Source organism: Chinchilla lanigera, unplaced genomic scaffold (genome assembly GCF_000276665.1).
Source record: "Chinchilla lanigera isolate Chin_1 unplaced genomic scaffold, ChiLan1.0 scaffold00086, whole genome shotgun sequence".
NCBI lineage: Eukaryota > Metazoa > Chordata > Mammalia > Rodentia > Chinchillidae > Chinchilla > Chinchilla lanigera.
The window spans coordinates 8,914,120-8,934,247 of record NW_004955487.1 but is presented as its reverse complement, the minus strand read 5'-3'; the positions used below and the strand labels follow the sequence as shown (position 1 = coordinate 8,934,247).

The following is a 20,128-nucleotide window of genomic DNA, read 5'->3' as shown; positions in this document are numbered from 1 at the left end:
CTAGAGTTCCACCTTCCAACCCAGAATTCTGCCTTCCAGCCTAGAGTTCCACCTTCCAACCCAGAATTCTGCCTTCCAACCTAGAGTTCTACCTTCTTACCCAGAATTCTACCTTCCAGCCCAGAATTGCACCTTCCAGCCTAGAATTCCACCTTATAACCCAGAATTGCACCTTCCAGCCCAGAATTGTACGTTTCAACCCAGATTCCACCTTCCAGCCCAGAGTTCTACCTTCCAGCTCAGAATTCCTTCCTCCATTTGTCTGCATCAGGGAGCTCTAGGTGTCCTGCATTCAGCCCTAATGTGGGTGCTCTGGGCTGTTTTCTTAGAATTCTTCCAGTCCCTGGTGAGGCTCTTCCCTGGCTTAAACCTTCACCAACTCATTGCTTGCAGAAGTCACAGGTCCCTTAGACCCAAAGACCTGTCCTTCCCTACCTATGAACACTTTTTGGCTTCACTTCTTGGAAATCCTTCCATCTTTTCTTCCTTTTGACCACCTTTTCCTAGTTGATAATTGTGTATCCTTCACCTTCAGTGGAAATTGGCTCCTCTGCCCTCCATCTCTGTTCTCACATTAATTAGAGATTCTTGTCTTGTGTCCTCCCTTACATTGTGTGAGTTCCTCAGGAAACACCTTGCTTTTATGTCCTAAACAGCTGCATAATCCCTGGCAGTGCAGGAAGCATAGAACTTGGTTGAGTGACCATGCTTTCTTCAGTACCTACTGTAGGGCAAAGATGCCACTGTTTTGTTTTGTTTTTTTTTTTTTTCTGGTACTGGGAATTGAACTCATGACCTTGCCCTTGCCAGGCAGTCACTGTGCCGCCAAGCTAAATCCCCATCTCCAACCACTGTTTTTTGATTCTAGGATTTTTGTCACCTGAGCACTGCTGATGTTTTGATGGGTGAATTCTTCGCTGCACGAGTTCTGTCCTGGGCCTTATAGAGTGTAGACTCTGCAGCACTGTCTTCCCTTCTCCCATCTATGATGTCAGAGTGCTGATGTTGTCAGATGTCCCCCAGGGAAAGGGGAGTTGGGAGTCTTGGTGTGAGCAGATGCTGGTGAAGGGCTCTCCCCAGTGGGAAGCGAGCAATGAAAGCCTGTCCCGCGAACTTCTCAGGGAGCAGCACCCTCAGGCACTGTCTGCCCACCAAGTGCTGTGTTCTTTGCTTCCCTCTCTGTGCCTGCTGGATGCTCCTGAAGAACCCTCGAGGAGACTGTCTACAGCATCGTGCTCTCCCTGGCGCAGCGGTACGGCGTCTCCCACTGGGAAGTCTTCATGACCCACTTGGAGTTCCTGTTCACCGACAGTGGGTGAGTGCCACTTCCCATGTGGGTCACGGGTGTCCTTGTGCTGTCTGGAGGAATCTTAAAGTCTTGTAAAGTAGACCTTTCAGTTTTCCTTCTCAGCTATAGTAGATGCACATCTTGATGCAGTATCCTCTCCTTTACACTTTCGGGACACTAATATTCTCACAGTACCCACCTAGCCTTTATTTTTCAGTAGCTACAGCCTTGCATTAGATACCTTAATATTCACTATGTATTTCATGCAAAAATTTTTGCTGGGATTCTGCTCCCATGTTAGACATGATGCGAGGGCAGGTGTTGTGGCTGTCTTGGAACGTATAGTCCACAGTGGGGAAGATAGTGTTTGCGTGATGTCCTAAGTATGAAATTACAGCTGTGAGCCCCATGAGGGGATTTGACACAGTTAGGGGACCTGTGAGGCAATAGCACCTGAGCCGTGTGGGGCCCGGAGGTGGTTTGGGAGTTCATGTTACAGCTATCCCCACTGTACTGTATGAACAAGGTAGAAATGACCCTGCTGGGATAGGGGGAAGGGAGACTCTTGGGAAGTTGAATGCTGTCTTGGAGTGGAGCGCACTTGATTAAACATGGCGGCCATGTTAGAAGAGTGAGGCCAGAGGATGTAGACACATGGGATGATTGAAAAAAAGGTGAATGACTATATTTGTAAAAAATAGAAAAGACACAGTGCCATGAATTCCCCTCACAATTCTCACTCTCACTTCACACACACTTGGCCTGTTGTTCTTACCACTTTCTAATGCAGCTCTGGAAGTAAGTCCTCTTTCTGAGTGTCTGTAGGAGATGTAATAAAAAATATCAGCCTTAGTCACTGGATCTGGCACTGTGTAACTCCTGGCTCTTCCCCAGTCACAACGCCCATGAAAGAGAAACATTTGGAATCCATTCAGGACACCTACACAGTGAGGACCCTTAGCTAAAGACCCTCAGGAAGGAGGACTCTATAAAGCTGCAGCAGGAAGTGGAGGGAGTGTGCTGAAAGTGAGCGGAGGATTTTGAGGGGATTCGTGGCAACGTGTCTTTCAATGTAACAGATTTTAAAAACTAAAGCACACACCATTTTGGTCACACCGTGTGTATGTGTGCAGCATGCCCTTTTCTGTGGAATGTTTCGTATGCCTCAGAATTCTGCCAGCAGGAGGTCATCCCTAGATGAGCACCCTGATGTTCCTTTGTGAAAGAGCTCCGTCTACCGCTTTTCTTTGTAAAGTGGCCTGACTCATGTGCTTTGTTCTAGTAAGGCAAAGCCCACCAAAGCTGATACCTTGTTGTTGAGCGAATTCACTAGAGTTCCCTACCCCACGAGGGCAAGGGAACCGTGCTGTAGATAGGCGATATGCTAAGGCTTGGCGGCACTTCCCACCCTCCCCCTCCTGTCCAGACAGCAGGCAGCTCTGAAGGCCAGGTAGGATGTCCTGCGCCTTGATGGACCTCACCTCTGCCTTCAGCCCCTCAGGCGACCCCCAGGAGACCTTTCTTGGCAGGCAGAGGTCCTCCTGTTTTCCAGCCCCTTGAGTCAGACATAGGACATGGTTCCCATTCAGAGGTTGCTGCATGTGCCGTGCATCTCTGCTCTCCAGGAGTAACATCAGTTCATTATTTCAGTGTTATGTTATAAATTAAAACAAATACAGGATCAGGAAAGATGCATTTAAAGTAGGAATGTTTCATGTGCATAGTGAGGTATAGGCCTTGCTGACTTGTTAAAATTGAGCTGGAAGGGTTGGATCTCTCTCTCCTCCTGTCCCTTCCTCCCCCTCCCTCTCCTCTCCCCTCCTGTTCCCTTCCTTCTTCCTTCCCCACCCCCTCCTCTTCGGAGTATCCTTTTCCCTCACCTAAGGGAATTAGAGTGAGTGAGTAAAGAAAAATGTATTTAAATAATTTTTTTTCCTTCTACAAATACAAGTCGTCTGGACACATGCTGTTCTTGAATCACCTTTTGGGGTGATGGGCAACTAGAAGCCATCACAGAACACCTTCATCAGGCATTAGTACAATAATTTATTCCTTGTGCATTGAGTATGGCTAATGCTAGCTTCTCCCCAGAGTTAATCTCTGAAAGCAAAATATGCGTCATACTTATAAGCTGCTTTACAGCTAAAACTGGGTTCAGAAAAAAAACACTTAAACCATTTTTAGGGTAATCATTAATTTGATTAGTGAGAAGTCCACATTGTTTTCATGATTTCTCTACTGTTCTCTTCTCTCGCTACTTGTTCTGAAGGGAAGGTAGCAGCTTCTTTCATGGAAACGATTAAAGTGGGTTATTGATCACTGGTGTCTGTGAAAGACCTGAGCACACTGTAATTTACTGGAAAGGGAGGTTGGGGTATTTATCATGTGTCCACAAAGGCATTGCAGCCTGACAAGGTAATGAGGTAAAATTGCACACGGGGCAACCTGGACTGTAGGCACAGAAGAGAGAGTGGGTGGGCTGAGGAGGAAGTGGTGTTGATAGAGAGTGGATTTAGAATCAGGTCAAACACAGGTAAACGAAATAAACTGTTACGATATAGCCATTGCCAGCTGAGCCTGTCCTGAGCACTGTTTACCAGGGTGTCAGGCACGCTGTTACAGACTGTTGCCTTCAGGAAAGAATGACAGAGTGTGTGGCGGTATGGCTGCTTGGTCTCCAGGACTGATGGGTGCTGTGGGGTGCAGTGACCAGCATACTCTTGAGTCCAGCAGATATGGAGCTCAGGCATAGGCAGGTCCGTAAGCGCCTGCCCTGTGTGGCAGCTTCTGTCTATATGCTGATAACTCCCCAGCTCTTACTTTCTGGTGTCCCTCATGTCAGTGAGAGTCATCTTACCAGGGTCACACCACTGATTCTTTATAGCCTCCTCCATTTCTCTCAAGCCTCACTTTGCAGATGGTAGGAACAGCAGGAAGTCAGGACATGGTGTGCACGGATCCTTCAGCCATCACACCGGGGGCAGTAGCAGCATCCAGGGCATGTTCTCCTCAGCCAGCCGTTTCTGTCACAGTCTGTGTATGGGCTGCTGCCTTCTTGTCCCGATGCTTTCCTTCACGTCATTTCTCTTCCATTCCTCTCTGCAATGCCAGACTCAAGTTTTGCAATCATTGAGCCTTCTATTTTTACCAGTTGCCACCTCCTCTGAAGTCATCACTTTTGTTGCTCTTACTCTTAACTGGAATACAGTTTTGTGTCGTTTGTCAGCCCAAGCCATTGTTTTGCAGTTATTAATTCCAAGTGTTTATAGCTCCACTGGGTTTTTCAAACCTAGATATAAGTCCTTTGCTCCAAGTCTTTATGTCCTTCCCAGAGCCGGGCACCAGGAGCATAGAGGACACCAATTGTTTTACTTATCCCCCCATCTGTGAGGCATTCATAAGACATGATGGAACACCTCCTTCCGACCATACCTTGGGTTTTGGTGTGCGGAAACTTGCAGATCAAGAGAGTGTCATGTTCTGTGCCGCAGTCAGCTGCTCTGGTCTACTAAGAGAGGCAGACAGGTAGTCAATAGTAAAAATATGAAATGACTGCCAAATGCCAGTGGGCAGTCAGGAATATTTTTATAGACACGGGACATATTTATATAAGTAAGTGTTTGAACTGTGTCTTAACGGAAGAGGATTTCAAGTGAAAGTAAAAAGACTATTTTTAACAACTACCTGATATTTTGACTCTATAGTTGTCCCTTTTATCCTATTTTACACTCTCATAGAAGTTAAAAGATAATTTATATTAACTTCACAAAAACATGCCTTTTGGCACTTTCTAAAAATAGTAACCCTTGGAAACAAAGTATCTGTCCTAGCTCACAGGCCATGCTTTTAAACCATAGGAAGCCTGGGGTTGAGGGAGGGTAGCAGATTGGAGGGAAAAAAAAGAATCGAGTTCTCTGGTGTACAAGTACGAATTCCCTATGATGAATGTGATCATTATGTATACCTAAAATGTACCAATGAAATCGTTTTCTTTGAAAAATAAACCATAGGAAAGTCTCCCTGTGGCCCCGTACTTCCTGTGGCTCCTGGGAAGCATTTCTCACCCAGAAGCATTTCTGCTGGTGTGAGGCTGGCTGGAGGAGACTGGGGAACTTGTCCTGTCCTGGGAGACACAGAGCCAAAAACCAACTCCTCTGCTCCCTCCAAAAACGCCACACAGATTGATCAAACAAAAATACCTTCATTTCTTTTTGCCTCAATTAGATCAATCTTAAGTTCCTCTTCTTACATTGCACTACAGAGACATTAAGTTACGTGAAAATACCAAGACATCTTTCATTCAGGTGGCACTAGCATAGGTAATTCAGGTGAAAGTATGGCTACTTCCCTTTCCTGTTTGATTCAAACATGATAAATTGGAGTCTGTTGACTATGAATTAAGACTCTTGGGGGTTAAATTTATGCCTGAAAGTGGATGTCTTCTTCCCTCAGTTTCCTGAGCTCTGGAAGAGCAGGGTCTGTGCACAGCACTCCAGCACAGAGGCGAGCTGTTTTCTGGTGACATGACCTAGCACGCAGAGTGGGTGCTGGGCCTGGGCTCGTGTGGATAGTGCCACAGCTGCAGGAAGCTGGGCTTCTGCAGCACAGTGGGCCCTGGGTCTCCCTTTCTGTAGGCTCCTGTGTCTGGCAGCTCTGTCTGGTTAGGCATGAAGAAGGACCTGTAAGAAGCAACCGTTCTTCCTGGTAAACAAAACAGGCAGGTCCTGGTGTGGAGGCCCAGCCCTCACAGTCTCTCTGGCTCTCCCTTTCAGTTTGCCCACAGCTGAAATTGAGAAGCGGGCGCAGGCCCTTCACCTCTTTGAGACCCTGAAGATGGACCCGGAAGCCTTTCACAGGCACATGGCCAAGTACATCTATCCCTCCATTGGTGGCCTTGACCACGAGAGGCTGCTGTATTATTTCACTCTCCTGGACAGCTGTGGCTGTGCGGACGTGGGGAACCCAGCCCTGAAGCCCGAGACCCACATACGGCTGCTGAAGAAGTTTAAAGTTGTTGCGGCAGGTAGGCTGCTCATGTTCCCGCTTGAACGCACACTTTTCAGCTCCATCTGGGGGTTACTCTCCTGTCCACAGCTGGCTGGTGCTGTCGGGGGGACAGACCCAAAACCAGGAGTGTGGAGCTGATCCACTTGAGAGTCATCCTGCCGAACCCCCGACTACAGCCGAGGGGTGACGCACGAGGAAAAGCAGGAAGCCAAGTGAGAGTCACACAGCAACCTCAGTAGATTTGGTACTAAAAGCTACTGTTGCACAGGCTTTTTCCTGCGCCTGTCTCTTACATGCTATATTCGAGGTATGAACTGAAAATATAATGAATGTTTACATCTTAAAAACTTATTACAGAAGAAGACACATTGTCAAGAAAGATGGGGTAAGTGTGTCAAAGCAGGGGGAGTAACTGCCTTCTGAGGGGGATCAGTGGCAATGTGACTTTTGCTATAATAAACTGTTTAAATACTCACCATGTACACACACACACACACACACACACACATATACATATACATACACACAGAGGCACGTACAAGTATTTGAGACAAGTCCAAGACACTCAGCATGAGGCCATTGGGCAGGACTTCACTTCATTGGAGCCTGTTTAAAATGTGTACAGTACTTACAATGAGACATTTTCACCTTCGGTAGGTTCTGGAATCTTTAGAATGGTACCTCATTCTCCTAACTGAGAACCTCGGCATGTTAATAGTGCTCACATGTCCATGACGCTCCAGCACTGCGAGGTGCTCTCCAGTCTGTCCATGTGATATTCATTGCAGTTATGAGAGCACACTTCGGCTGATTAGCAGTTTCCTGAGTAAGAAGGAGTGCGAGTCCCTCCCTGCCTTCTAGCAGCCGAGAGATGCCAGTGAGAGCAATGAGTACAGTGCAGTTTGGTGGAAAACCTAGCAGCTGTGCTTGGGGAACGAGGCGGTGTGGAGCTGTTGCCTTCCCCAGTGCACAGAGGAGGAAACTGAGGCACACAGAAGGGCGTGGCCTGCCCCGGCTGCATTGGGCAGGGCTGTGTGGGGACAGCATGCAGCCTTGGGGACAGAACTCAGGTCTCTGTCCTCCTGTGTGAAGCCAGGCTCTACAGCAGGAGCTGGTGGGATTTTCACCAAGCCGTGCAGAGGGCTATGTGTGTGTTGGGAAGTGCCAGTGAGTGCACGCTGGAGTGAGCCACTTCCTGTGCTCTTCCTCTTCTTCTTCCGCTAGGTCTCAACTATAAAAAGCTGACGGATGGAAGCATGAGCCCTCTGGAGGCCTTGGAGCCAGTTCTTTCAAGTCAGAACGTCCTAGCTATTTCCAAACTCGCCCCCAGCATCCCTGAGAGGGACAGGGGGACGCTGTCCCCGAGTTCGCTGTACACTGTCTGGTTGCAGAAGCTCTTCTGGACGGGGGACCCGCACCTGATCAAGCAGGTCCCCAAATCCTCCCCGGAGTGGCTCCGCTCCTACGACGTCTGTGTGAGGTACTTCGACCGCCTGCACCCACGCGACCTCATCACCGTGCTGGATGCAGTTACATTTTCTCCAGAAGCAGTGGCTAAGGTAACATCAGAACTTCAAGTCAGACATAGACCAGGTTCTTTAGAATGAGTGAGAATTGTTCTTGCATTCTATAGGTTTGCTTTGATTTCCTTTCTTGAAGTGGAAAATAATTGCAATTGACGTTTTCTTATCATTTATTTGTGTTTTGTAAGCATAGTGTCCAGTAGGAAAATCACTGTCCTGTACTATAGACGTACAGACAGAAGTGCTCAGATACCCCTGTGCTGATGTATGTGTATGCATCATGGTTCTCATGTATGCCATCTCATGGCACGTACCGGCCCTTTCTTTCCAAGTGTCAGGTGTCAGGAAACCCGCAGCTGAGCCCAGTTCCCTTCACTCAGAACCCAGGCGTTCCAGTGCCTTTGTCTGTGTTAAGGAGAATGCTCACGCACGTCCATCTGGGCAGGGGATGGGGCTAAGTAGGGAGTGCATGCCTCCAGTGCTCGTGCCTGACACAGAAATGAACTTGTAGGAATGCTACACAGCAGAAGCTGGGGCTGTGTGGTTGTCCATAGGAGCATAGGCCACATGTTCCATGGCTCCGTGCTCAGAGCTTAGCCCTTCACTCCACTCTGACATCTGCTCTCGGTCCTCAGAAAGATACAGTTTCACCCCCAATAGATGATGTGAGAGCAGGTGCCACAATACACACCTGTCATCCCAGCACTCAGAAGGCTGAGTCTAGAGAGTTGCTGTAAGTTCAAGACCAGCTTGGGCTACATAGCAAGACCTTCTTTCAGAACAACAAAGAATTTGAGCATGTTCTCAACCCCTAAACTAATCTTAATGTTGCACTTTCTTTTTTTTTCTTTTTTCTTTTTTTTGGGTACTGGGGATTGAACTCAGGACCTCGCACTTGCCAGGCAGTGCTACATCCCTAGCCTCCACTTTCAAGATGTCTCTGAGCTGCATCCCTAGCCTCTACTTTCAAGATGTCTCCAGCAACCTGAGTAGTTACAGCACAGTTGGCTGTGTTCATAGGTACATTATGCTGAAGAAAAGATGCTTAGCTGACTCAGTTAATTACAGTGTTTTTCCTTAGTACTCAGTAGAGTAATCCTGGTGTAGACATTTGTCTATTGTGCACTACACAGTTTATGAGACTATCTCAAAACAAAATTAAAAAGGGTTGGGGACCATACCACAGGCTGTGGATTCCATCCCTAGTATCACAAAACAAAACTAAAAATCCAGAAAGATTCGTAGTGCGCTCTCTGAGAGAGAAGACTAAGCTATGGAAAAATGCGGAGGAGGCACAGCTCCTCCAGGTGCTCTTGAGCCAGGGGTCACCATCCAGCATCAGATGGGAGAAGACAGGCGTTTCCTGGCCTGCCACCATGCAGGGGGCTTTCGGGTGACTGTCCCTCCTTGAGTGCACACACTCACCCTTAGACCTCAGCAAGGGGGAGGAACACCTGCAGTCATCCAGGAGACCCACAGTCATCCGGGAGAAATGCAGTGGAGGGGTGGGAACAGGAAGTGTGGCCTGGCTTGAGCCCCAGTCTCTCTCTTGCATCCTCCACAGAGTGGCCCCCGACAGTGGCTGCAGGTCATTCTGCAGGGAGCCAAGGATACCCTGTGGGATGGATGGCAGGGAGCTCCCATGGGACACAGGGAATTCAGTTCTGCCCTACAGGGTTTTCTGTCAGAATGAGGATTTTCTCCTCTAAAGGAGAAGTGAGGGGTTGAGAGGCTTAGTTCCCTTCCTGTCTACCAGCTGGGCCTGTCAGGACCTGTCCCCTGCACTTTCTGGGTCCCATGGCCTCCCTGCAGGGCTCTGGGGGTCCTCCTGGGCCACAGTGGACAGGGCCGCCTCTGCTTCCAGAAAGCTCTGAGAAGCACCAAAGAGCATGTTTTTCTGACTTGCTGTGGTCCACACACAATTCGTTCTATTTCCCATCTCAAGTTTGGCCCTACTGCCTTGATAATTAAAAATTGTTAGAAGTTATACAGTAAGTTTAGAGTAGAAATATGCCAAGTTCTAGAGGTCAGCACCTTTAAAATGCTCTTAATGGTTCATTTTCCATAATTAAATTCTCCAGGAGAAATTCATATCATAAAAATCCAGTCCTGTTGCCCTTTTAGTTAAAGTTCAGTTAAATAAAAATCCAAAATGGGTAAGTTCAACAACAGTGAGGCACATGGATTCTTTGTGGTATCTGCTCTGTCTTAGACGATCTGGTTTAGTGTCTGGGGACACCTTCTTTCATGTGAGTAGTGTAGTTCTCCAGCAAATACAAGCTTAAATTAATCCCACATGAAGCTTTTCATCATGCTTAACGATTGCCAAAGAACCAGGGAAAGTGAAAATGTATCCACATCAGGTTCACCCCCATGCAAGTTAGGAAACTTGAGCCAGTGACCAGCTCTGAGACAGTAACCAAGCAGGAGCAGAACCCTGTTCTTCATCCAGTGTGCACAGCAGTCTGGATGTGGGGCCCAGGCAGGGTGAGGGAGGTCGATGCACAGGATTGAGCTATACTCCCTGTTCGAGAGCCTCATGCATGGCTCATGGCTGAGAGGGCAGGAGAATCAGCAGGGAGAAGATTACTGGGTGTAGTGTTGCTGTGATGTCTGGTCAGGTTGGTTATCCAGAGGTTGGATGGGAACCTCCCAGCAAGTGGTTAACCCTGACATATGCAATGTGATAACAAAAAATAGGAGAATGAAGGTTTAACTTTTAAAAAAATTTATTACAATAACCCTGTCAAACCATGACTGAATGTGCTGTAGGAGATGAGGCATGGTTGCAGGTGGGCACTGGGGTGTGACCCGGAAAGGATGTGTTCTTGTCCCCAGCTCCTTCCTTCTCTCTCTCTTTCTTGCTGTCACTCTTCTTTCCTCCCTTGCACCCTTTCTCCTTTCTGCTCTCTCTCCCTTCCACCATGGCTGCCATGCTGCTTCTGCCTTGGAGCCAGCCAACCATGGACTGAAAATGTGAAACCATAAGCCAAAATGAACTTCTCTTCCTTTAAGTTGTGGGCATTGGGTGTTTTGTCCTAGCGATGGGAAAGTGACTAACACACACCCACAGTAGGCCTTTCAAATGAAATCTGTACCTTAGGCACCTAGAGAAGACCACTACCTCGGTTTTGTGCTTCTGACTCTGGTGTTTGTGCCATTTCCATGGGAATAGAAATATTTCTATCATGTTTTTCAGGTTGATGGGGGAAGAACAATAAAAAACATTTGATCTTCCTTTCTCCATCTGTAGTCCATCAAGAAGTAGAGGAACCAGACAGATGGAAGTCAGATTTTCTGCTTCATTGTTAGTAAGAGGGAGGGGAGTATAGCTCAATCCTGTGCATCGACCTTCCTCACCCTGCCTGGGCCCCACATCCGGGTGTCACGCAGTCCTGCCAAGCACGCACTCAGATCCAGGCCATGCCTCATCAGGGTGGCCCCTTCCTCTTCTGCCCGGAGTTTGAAACATTTCATTCAGTCCAGAGCCAGCTGTTTAAGCTATGCCCAGATTCACAGTTACATACTCAAAATTTGGTAGTTTATTATCCAACAGTGAGTACCTACTATGTACCTGATGCACCTCCAGAGTTACCCTCAAAGTCAGGTGTGTAGCACCAAGCAGAGTACATAGGAGCATGCACAGGGAGAGCAGAGACTCAACCAGACAATAAATGCAGTGCTTGCTTTCAGCCCTGTGCAGTGGTGACGATGACATCAGGAACATCCTGCGAAGGACTTGGGTGCAGAGTGCCAGGACTGCTTTGGTTTAAATCAGGCATCACCAAGAAAGACTCCACGAAAGGGCAGTGGCAGCCAGCTATTCGGTGACCCAGGGGAAGGGTGTTGGAGATCAGAAGGGCAGTGTGGCTGGGGTGAGAGAGAAAAGGAACGGGAGGAGAGGTTGAGTACAGGTGACTAAATGGGGCTGGCCCAATGGACCATGTGGAAGAAGTCTGGCGGGGAGTTCTGTGCGAGCGGGCATTTCAGAAGCTTGCTCTGCTGCTGTGATGACCACACTGCAGGAGACAGCAGCAGTAGTGTGGAGACTACAGAGGGGCAGTGGGGTTCCCCACATCTACTGTAACCCCTGATCCGTGGAGAACGAGTCTCGACACCCTCCACGTTTATGCTTGGACACTGCATCCATGACTACAGCCCATCTGTGTGCAGACCTTTGGTGCACTGTAATGTACACTTCAGGCATGGGAAGAGATTAACAATAATAACTAATAATAGAGTAGAACAATTAAACCTATACTGTCAAAGATACTTCAAACCTCTGAATTGTTTCTGGAGTTTTCCATTTAATATTTTCAGACCATGGATGACTAGAGGACCCTGAATCCACAAAGAAGAGCCCGGGAAGGGGCTATGGTAAAGGAGGAGGGTAGGAGTTGTAGCCGTGAAGGGTGGGGAGCTGTCAGGTTCTGCATCGAGCTTCCTCCCAGCCTGCCCCCTACTCTCTAACAAGTGTGCGATGGGCAGCACCACCCACTTCATAAACCGGGATGTGCAGGATTCTCCAGGCCACTAGCGTGTGGCAGGCGGAGAGCCTAGACATCCTGTCCTGAGAGCACACGTTAAATGCACTTGTACAGATACTCATGCTCCAGGTGGGGGTCATTTGGTCTGTGTGCTCCCTATGCCTTGGTAACGCGATCTCAGCCCCAGCAGCGCATATGCAGGAGAGGCTCATGGGCATCGGGACAGGAACCAGGAACACTGAAACGAGATGTGTTTGGCAGGGCTGGCCTGGGGCTGCAGAGACCATGTGGCTCCCTATGTAAATGCACAGCACAGAGTGACACCAACGTCTTGGGTGTGGAGTGCCTGCACAGCGGCCTCCAAGCCTGCAGGAAAGACGAGGCTTCCATCTTCCCTTCAGCAACCCACATATGCATCAGGCTTCGAATTGTGTGATCATCATCTGGTTCTTCCAGGCTCAGAGAAACCAGTACATTTTCATTATTCAGTTAACAGGACTTTTTCAGTTTGATTGTTTTCTTTTGAAAAAAACAGTGTCTCTCTGTAGTCCAGCCTGGCCTCAAACTTGTGGCGATCCTCTAGCCTCAGCCTTCCCAGTGCTGGGATTATAGGTGTGTGCCACCACCCTCAGCAGGATGTTTCAGTAGGAAAACCATGTGTCGACGCCGAGAATGGGACAGGACCCCGTCTCAGGTGTGAGGTGCCTTCGGCCAACAGTGGCGATGTGCAGGTGTGGGCCTGCTCACCACAGTGCTCTCCTTCACACCTGTGAGGGGATGCATCTTGGGCTGTCCTTTGCCAATGTGGAGCCCTACGGCATCAAGTTTCAGTCTCGCTCAGCCTCTGGTGGCTGCCTCTCCTGCCCTGTGCCCCGTGTCACCCTCAGAGGGAGAGATGCCGGTGGGGCAGTGGGCAGGACCGCAGGTGTCTGTCTCACAGGGTTTCGCCTACAGAGGGGATTGGATGAACCAACCTTCTCCCATCCCATCATTACATCCAGACACTGTCGAACAGGAAGAGAATATTGAGACACCGTTCCGTGCATGTCATGCCAGCCCTGTGGAGTAAATAATTTAGAAGCCATTCTAACAGCTACAAAGATTCAGTCCCGAGAAAGTTAAATAAGGTGGACTGAGAGAGAGAGAGGGTACACAAAGGGAATTAAGATGCATTTTGCTGATGTGCTACTCCTCGTGACACACATGCCTGTGTGTGCTGAGACCCTGCTAACAAAATGAGAAAGAAGGCTGCATACCTGCGCCTGTGCTCTGAGCCCAACCGCTCCGTCAGGATTTTTACCCTGGCCACCCCCCCATCTTCTTGGCCTGAGCATTTGTGTGCAAAAGCCCACTGGGGATCATGAATATTGGTCTCCCTGGCAGGCTGAAAATTCATTTTCTGTTTATGCCTGGAAAATTATTTCAGATTGACTGAGGTAATAATTAAGAGATTGTAAAGTAGCAGAAAGGCTGCATAAGCAGCATGATCCTAGACATGGTTTCTTGCTACTCCAGAAGCAGCTCCTTAGTATCATTGAGAAGCAAGAAGAAGGGGCCCAGCCCCTACAGGTTCTGCTTTAGAATCGTGTAAGTTTCGGGGAAGATGCAGGGAACGATCTCACTGATGTGCAACAGATACTAATGCACATCTTACCAGGAAAAGTGCAGTGGGGAGGAGGCATCTGAAAACAGCCTCTGCTGACATGCTCCTCCCTTTGTGCAGGCTTGATACCTCCTCGCTGCTTATTATTCAGCTGCAAACCCTCAGTGATGAGGGCTTCCTCACACCTGCATTCTCGGTTCACCCCATAAGCTCCCGTCTGCCATTTAAAGTCCTTTCAGACTTGGCGATTTATCTCCTAATTGCTATCTTACAAATTCATTCTCAGGCCTGTGTGGTAGAGGGATGTATACTCAAAAGCCTCACTCGTCCTTGCTGCTGCCTGCTGCCGCCTCAAGTGTCGGCACCACAGGAAGCGCCTGCGTAATTCTGCTCTCAGTGTGCCAGGTTGTGGTGGAGGTGTTTGCTGGTCCTCCCTGCCCTCTAGGGGACTTAGATAGGAACATCACAAGTTCAAACCCATCCAGGCAGCACAGCAACTTAGACTCTCAAAATAATTAAAAAGCTTTCAGGGTTGTACCTCTGTGCAAAGGCCCTGGGTTCAATCCCCAGTAGTACCAAAGGGAAAAAAAAAAGATGCCACTCATGTTTTGTCTACTGATGGCCGAGGGAGCTCTCCATAGCAAAGGCGGCAGACAAGGAAGTCTGCAGGTTGTGGGGTGCGGCCCTGTGTGGCCTGACTCTCAGCACTGTGCCCTGTACCCATGGCACAGCTGCGTGGGCTGTGGCCATGTTGGGGTAGATGCAGGCAGCACCCAGACATCCAGCGTGCACAGCAGGAATAATTCCTGTGAGGGGGAAGTAGAGAGCATAAGAAAGGCCTTACCACAGAGGGGTTCAGCATTGTGACTTCGTTTCCTGCTTTTCTTTGTCCCTCTTTCTACAAGGTCAGAAGATGGTGTTTGAATTTCTTTCAGCCCAAATTTAAAAATTTAGCAACAAATTAGGTTGTTTTTGAATGATCCCGAGTCATTTTGTGTGCTGAGATTAAAAGAAAATCTGGGTTTTCATATTTACAGTTGATAGAATTTAGTGGATTTACTTTAATCATCATAATCAAAATACATTGGGTATGTATCATAGAATGCGTGCAGTCACAGTGCTTTCAGATTTCACCACACCTGTGTGGCAGCCAGGGACTGCAGTGTTCATTGCTGATTGCAGCCACAGTTCATCTCATTTTCAGTACTCCTTGTGCACCTCCTAAAGGGGCCTCCACACTGTTGAAAACAGTGCTATATGGATTAGATCTCGTGTCCCTCAAGGCCTCACACAAGCATGGATGGGGCCTTTGGAAGCTGACTGGACGGTGGCGGCTTAGGAGGTGGGGCCTGGCAGAAGGGGAGGTCCTGGAGGCGTGGCCTGGAAGGGTACTTACCCCTCTCGGCTCCTCCCTTCTCTCTATTTCCTATCCTCCATACCCTGAGCAGCTCTCTTCCGCCAGACCCCTGTGCCCTGTGCCCTCCCTTGGAGCAGCTGGCCATGCACGGAAACTACAAACTGGCCAAATTCGACTTCCCCTCCTTAAGCTGGAGTGGTCCGTGTTTTGTCCCAGAGATAAGGAAAGGGACTAAGATGCTTAGAGCCGAGTTAGCTTGAGCCATTGCTGAAAGTGACTGGTGAAAGGGAGCAGACCATTTGCACTTGCTGAAGAGGAACCCTGTTTCTGTACTCCCTGGGCAGCAACACCGCGACCTCTACTCCTTGATGACAAACTGTGTCGCAGAAGTAGTTGATGGTGAAGGCAGAAGTGCATGGTGATGGTGATCTTTCTGTTAAGCATATAAATAAATGGGACAGAGCAGGCATTCTTATTTTGGGGTTTGAACATTTAGCTGGTTATACTAAAGCAGAAAATTTGAAACTTAATTTTTGCTTGCAGTTGCACGTTAAAACACTGCTTCATAATATTCAGTGTTTGTCATTTAAAGCAGTGCCTAATGAGCCATGATAAACACTGAGAAATAAAGGAATGGCTTTGCCCTGGGTGAGGAGAGTGAGCCATGTGAGGCGCATGGTGGCTGCACACAGAGATTTGAACTGTGCAGCTCTTAGCAAATTACAGTGACTTTTTTAATCAAGCCCGTTAAAGGTAGGTTCAGTAGTTTGGTATCTCCTCTGTAGCCCCCACATTTGCTGGCCCCTGCAAGTTATTACCAGAGCAGATTTAGAGGTGTTTTACAAAGTGTTAATCCCCATCAGTGGGCCTTGCTATTAGTTTGGTGGTGAACTGACGGCTTGCATGCCACAGGGGGCTGTATATCATTGAAAGCTCAAAAGGTTCACCATCACTGGTGTAGAACACTGTGGTCAGCATTCAAAGGAACAAAAAGGAACTGGGCATGGTGGCGCATGCCTACAGTCTCAGCACTCAGGAATCTAAAAGTACACATTCACGTCATGGTCCTTAGTATACAAGTTGCTGTAGTCGCTTCAGAATCTGAGCCCTTAGTTGGCTTGGCATTCAAGGCCACTTAGAATTTATTCTTGGCTGATCTTTCCGACTGTCGCTTTGTAGCCTTCTAGCTCAGGGGTCAGTGAGCTGTGGCTGAGGTCAGGTGAGCCTTTCACACCTCCTCAGCATGTCCTGGCTTCTGCATCTTTTCACATGATTGCAAGGAGTGCCAAAGAAACGGAAGGACATGGGACAGACACACATGAGGCTACAGAGCTGGCAAGTTTGCTCTGTGGCCTTTTGCTCTGCTCTGATGTTGCCCAAGTGTCTCTGCTTCCTGCTCCCATCTGCTGCTGTCCGTCTGGGACTCTGTCCCTCCCTGTCATTCCATATAGGCACATAGGTGGGGAGCCAGTGTCTGGTGCGCAGGGCCAGTGCAGGGCAGGTGGCGGGACCTAGTGTGTGGGTCACGGGGAGAGGTAGCATTTGGAAAGGGGGATGGAGCCAAAAAGGGTGGGCATAGAGCAGACAGAGGTGTGGGCAATGCCAGCCAGACAGGGTGCTCAGGCAGGGCAGGCTGGGCTTTACTCTCCTCACCTTGAGGACCTACTTCGTAGGTCTGAGCTGTGGAATGGCTTGATAGGATCTGTGTTCACAGAACACCCCAGTGCTAGCAGGTAGAGCTGGAGTAACCAGCTAACCCAGAGTCAGGGCAGCCTAGCCTGGTCAAGCCTCCCCCTGGGTGAACTTACCCTGGCGCGTTCTCGGCACCCCCGGAGGAAGAGGAAGGCTGGAAATTGGGGGTGACTGATTGCCTCAGCCCAGAGGAGGCATGGCATTCCTGTCACAGTCGCAGTCGCAGGCCCCTGGTCCAGCTTTTCTCCGTGGTTAGGAAGCAGGGCATAGGAGGGGATGTGGTCCCGTAATCAGGTCGTGACCCTGCTTCTTTCCAACAGCCCTGTCCTCAGGCTGTGCCCCTTTCTTCCTGGCAGCAAGGGAGTGAAGCCAGCCAGAGCCCTCTGTGAGGGCTCCTGGCTGCTCCTCCGGTAGTTAAATTTCAAACAGTCACAGGAAGCTGAAGCTTGCTGCTTTTGGCTAACATTGTATAAAATTTGGTAGAGCTCTTCTACATTTGATACCTTTTGGCAGCATAGGCCCAGAACCACATCCTCAGGGTCTTTTTGTTTGCTTAGCTCTCTTGGACACTATGTCTTTGATGTATCACCCCATACATCTCTCTCAATTTAAAGGCAGCACCCTTAAAGCTATTGGCTTTTTGTGGAGGTTAGCATCATTAATTGCATCTGTGCTCTGAGCCATTTTGTCCACTTGAGAGAATTTATGAGGTCACACCCTTGGTGTATCTTTCCCCGAGAGCACGTCACTCTTCTAAAGGTTTTACCTGCTGTTCATTATCTGTGAACTCCTCAATCTTATCTTTTATTACAGAGTTCTAGGATTTTAATAAATTTTTAGCCATGTAAGGCCCTGGATTTTTGTGCTACTCCTCTATGTGTTTCACTCGTACAATCCAGACATTGTTTTCTTAAACTCTTTTTTTTTGACAGTTAACCACCACATTCTGTAACACAGCAACATGACTGATGTTCAGTTTCCAACCTCTCTAGAGCCACACGTACATGGGTGTCTTAGTTACTCTTTTGTTGCTGGGACTAAATACCCAACACCCATAAATTAAAGGAGGATAGGTTTATTTTAGCTCACAGTCCAAGAGGTTTCAGTCCATTGTCAACTGGCTCCAAGGCAGAGTGGCATGGCATACGGGGCATTGCAGAGAAACAGTCAATGGCAGGGCAGGAAGGAAGCAGCCAGCAGCTCTCTCCCTTTCCCTCATGTCATCTAGGCTGCATGTCTATTAGTTGGTGCCATCCACACCTGGAGTGGTGCATCCATCATCCACACACAGAACTGCTAAACCAATCAGTGTGCTAATTTAGTTACCACACCCTTAACGCATATTCACACACCCTAGATCCAGCCATCTCAGAAAACCCCACCTATAAGTTCATGAGGCTTTAGGGGGACATCTAGATACAAGTCTGACTTTTAAACAGCAGTTTTATTAAATATTTCTTTATAGTGTAACATAGATTCCTGGTTTTTCAATGTCTGTTTTTCAAAGCCACCTGTTACTTTATTCTTAGCATCTATTGTATATCAGAGTATGCTCAGTACACAGCGGCTCAAAAGAACAGAGGGTCACTGTTCCTCCTTCTCCTGATTCAGTAAGAGCCTGCAAGCATTGGCCTGAGGGCCAGGCTCGGCCATGAGGAGGGACTGAAGCCATACATGTGAGCTGAAAGTCAGGAGACGTTCTCACCTGGCTCCTGTTGGGAATCTGAGGCTGGGTCAGTGCCCTGGCTTGCATACTGAACCATGATCAGGAATTGGCCTTGCTAGGTGGGGGACACAAGCGTTTCCTGAAGACTGCAGCCACACACAGAGGCCTGGAAATGACGCAGAGCTGCTAGGAGCCTTGGGTTCCATGAAAGTCCTTGGGTTCCATGCTGAGCAATGTAAGGAGCTCAGAGAAAAGGTTTTCCTGAAACAGAATTCAATGATAAACTCACTAGAAGCATTAAAAGAACAACATCAAAACCCAGTCAGTGGTGTCTGAGCTACTTCCTCGTGGCTGGGACCAAATACCCAAGACCTACAACTTAAAGGAGGAGAGGTTTGTGGTGGCTCATGGCTCAGTCCATGGTCCGTGGCTCCTGGGCAGGAAGCGCCTGAGGGGAGATTGTCTTGTCTAGGCAGACAGGAAGTGACAAGAGAAGGGAGGAGCCTGGGACACAGAAATCCTCTGGCTGTGCCTTGGGACTGCCCCTCCCACAGGCCCTGCCTCCTGATGGCAGCAGATAGCAGGCAGCAGTAGCCAGAGGATCATCTGTCAGATGGAGCCCTGACCCTGGAGAATGGCCAGTGTGTCTCACCAGGGGCACTGAGCACTTACTATGAGCGAGGTACTATGCTGATCATTTTGATTTCATCTCATTTAAATTCTCAACATGATATTAGGCAATAGATGGCCCTTTGCGCATTTTTGCTGATGAGGAAACTAAGGTTTAAGCACGTTACAAGGTGGTAAAGATCCAATCACAGGCAGCAAAGATGAGACCAGGTTTTCAGTGGCAGTCGGGCCTTGGAAGTAAAGATCTCCACTATTGCGTGGGGGAGTCAGCTGCCCCAGCCTACTGTCTTGCCAGTTTGTGGTGAAATTTTTCCACACCGTACAGTAAGACAGGAAGAAAATTGGGCAACTAGGATATCCAGATAGTTCCGCTCTCCATACATACAAAGATTGGCTCCATTGCATTAATTCTCACTCGGCCTTGATCTCACTGTCACTCCACGGCAGGCAGCACACACACTGCCAGGAGCCCAGCCCCAGGCTGGAGGGTGCAGGGACAGGAGGAGGCTGGAGCGGGTGGCAGGTTCCAGTGCGAGCCTCCTCTCCTACCTTCCTGGAGCTCAGGGTTTCCTGACACACTATGTATGAACTAAACACACTTGTATTATCGCATGTTTCTAAACCACAAGCGTAGGGTGTAGTGGCCTGTGATCCCAGCATTGGGGAGGCTGAGTCAGGAGGAACTTAGGGAGTTCAAGGTCAGCCTGGGCTACATAGTGAGACCCTGTCATAAATAAATCAATAAATCAAATAACCCTAAAGCCCAGGAAGGAGCTCAAGGTCCTAGCCCTTGCCTCAGGGGAGGCTTCTGCTCCTGCTGCAGCCTTGGCTGCCAGAGCTGTAGGGATTGACTGACGGGCGCAGGCTGTACAACT

General features: G+C 48.7%; 1 protein-coding gene across 2 annotated transcripts in view; it reads left to right on the top strand.

Moving 5' to 3' along the window:
• The window catches only part of Nbas (neuroblastoma amplified sequence), a 179,133-nt gene that overhangs the window by 139,288 nt on the left and 19,717 nt on the right, over positions 1-20,128 (top strand). For both annotated transcript variants that reach the window (XM_005404440.1, XM_013504348.1), the window contains 3 exons: positions 1,205-1,315; positions 6,061-6,311; positions 7,520-7,854. In XM_005404440.1, coding sequence (XP_005404497.1) covers positions 1,205-1,315; positions 6,061-6,311; positions 7,520-7,854 — 697 coding nt within the window. The remainder of the gene's footprint in view (positions 1-1,204; positions 1,316-6,060; positions 6,312-7,519; positions 7,855-20,128) is intronic.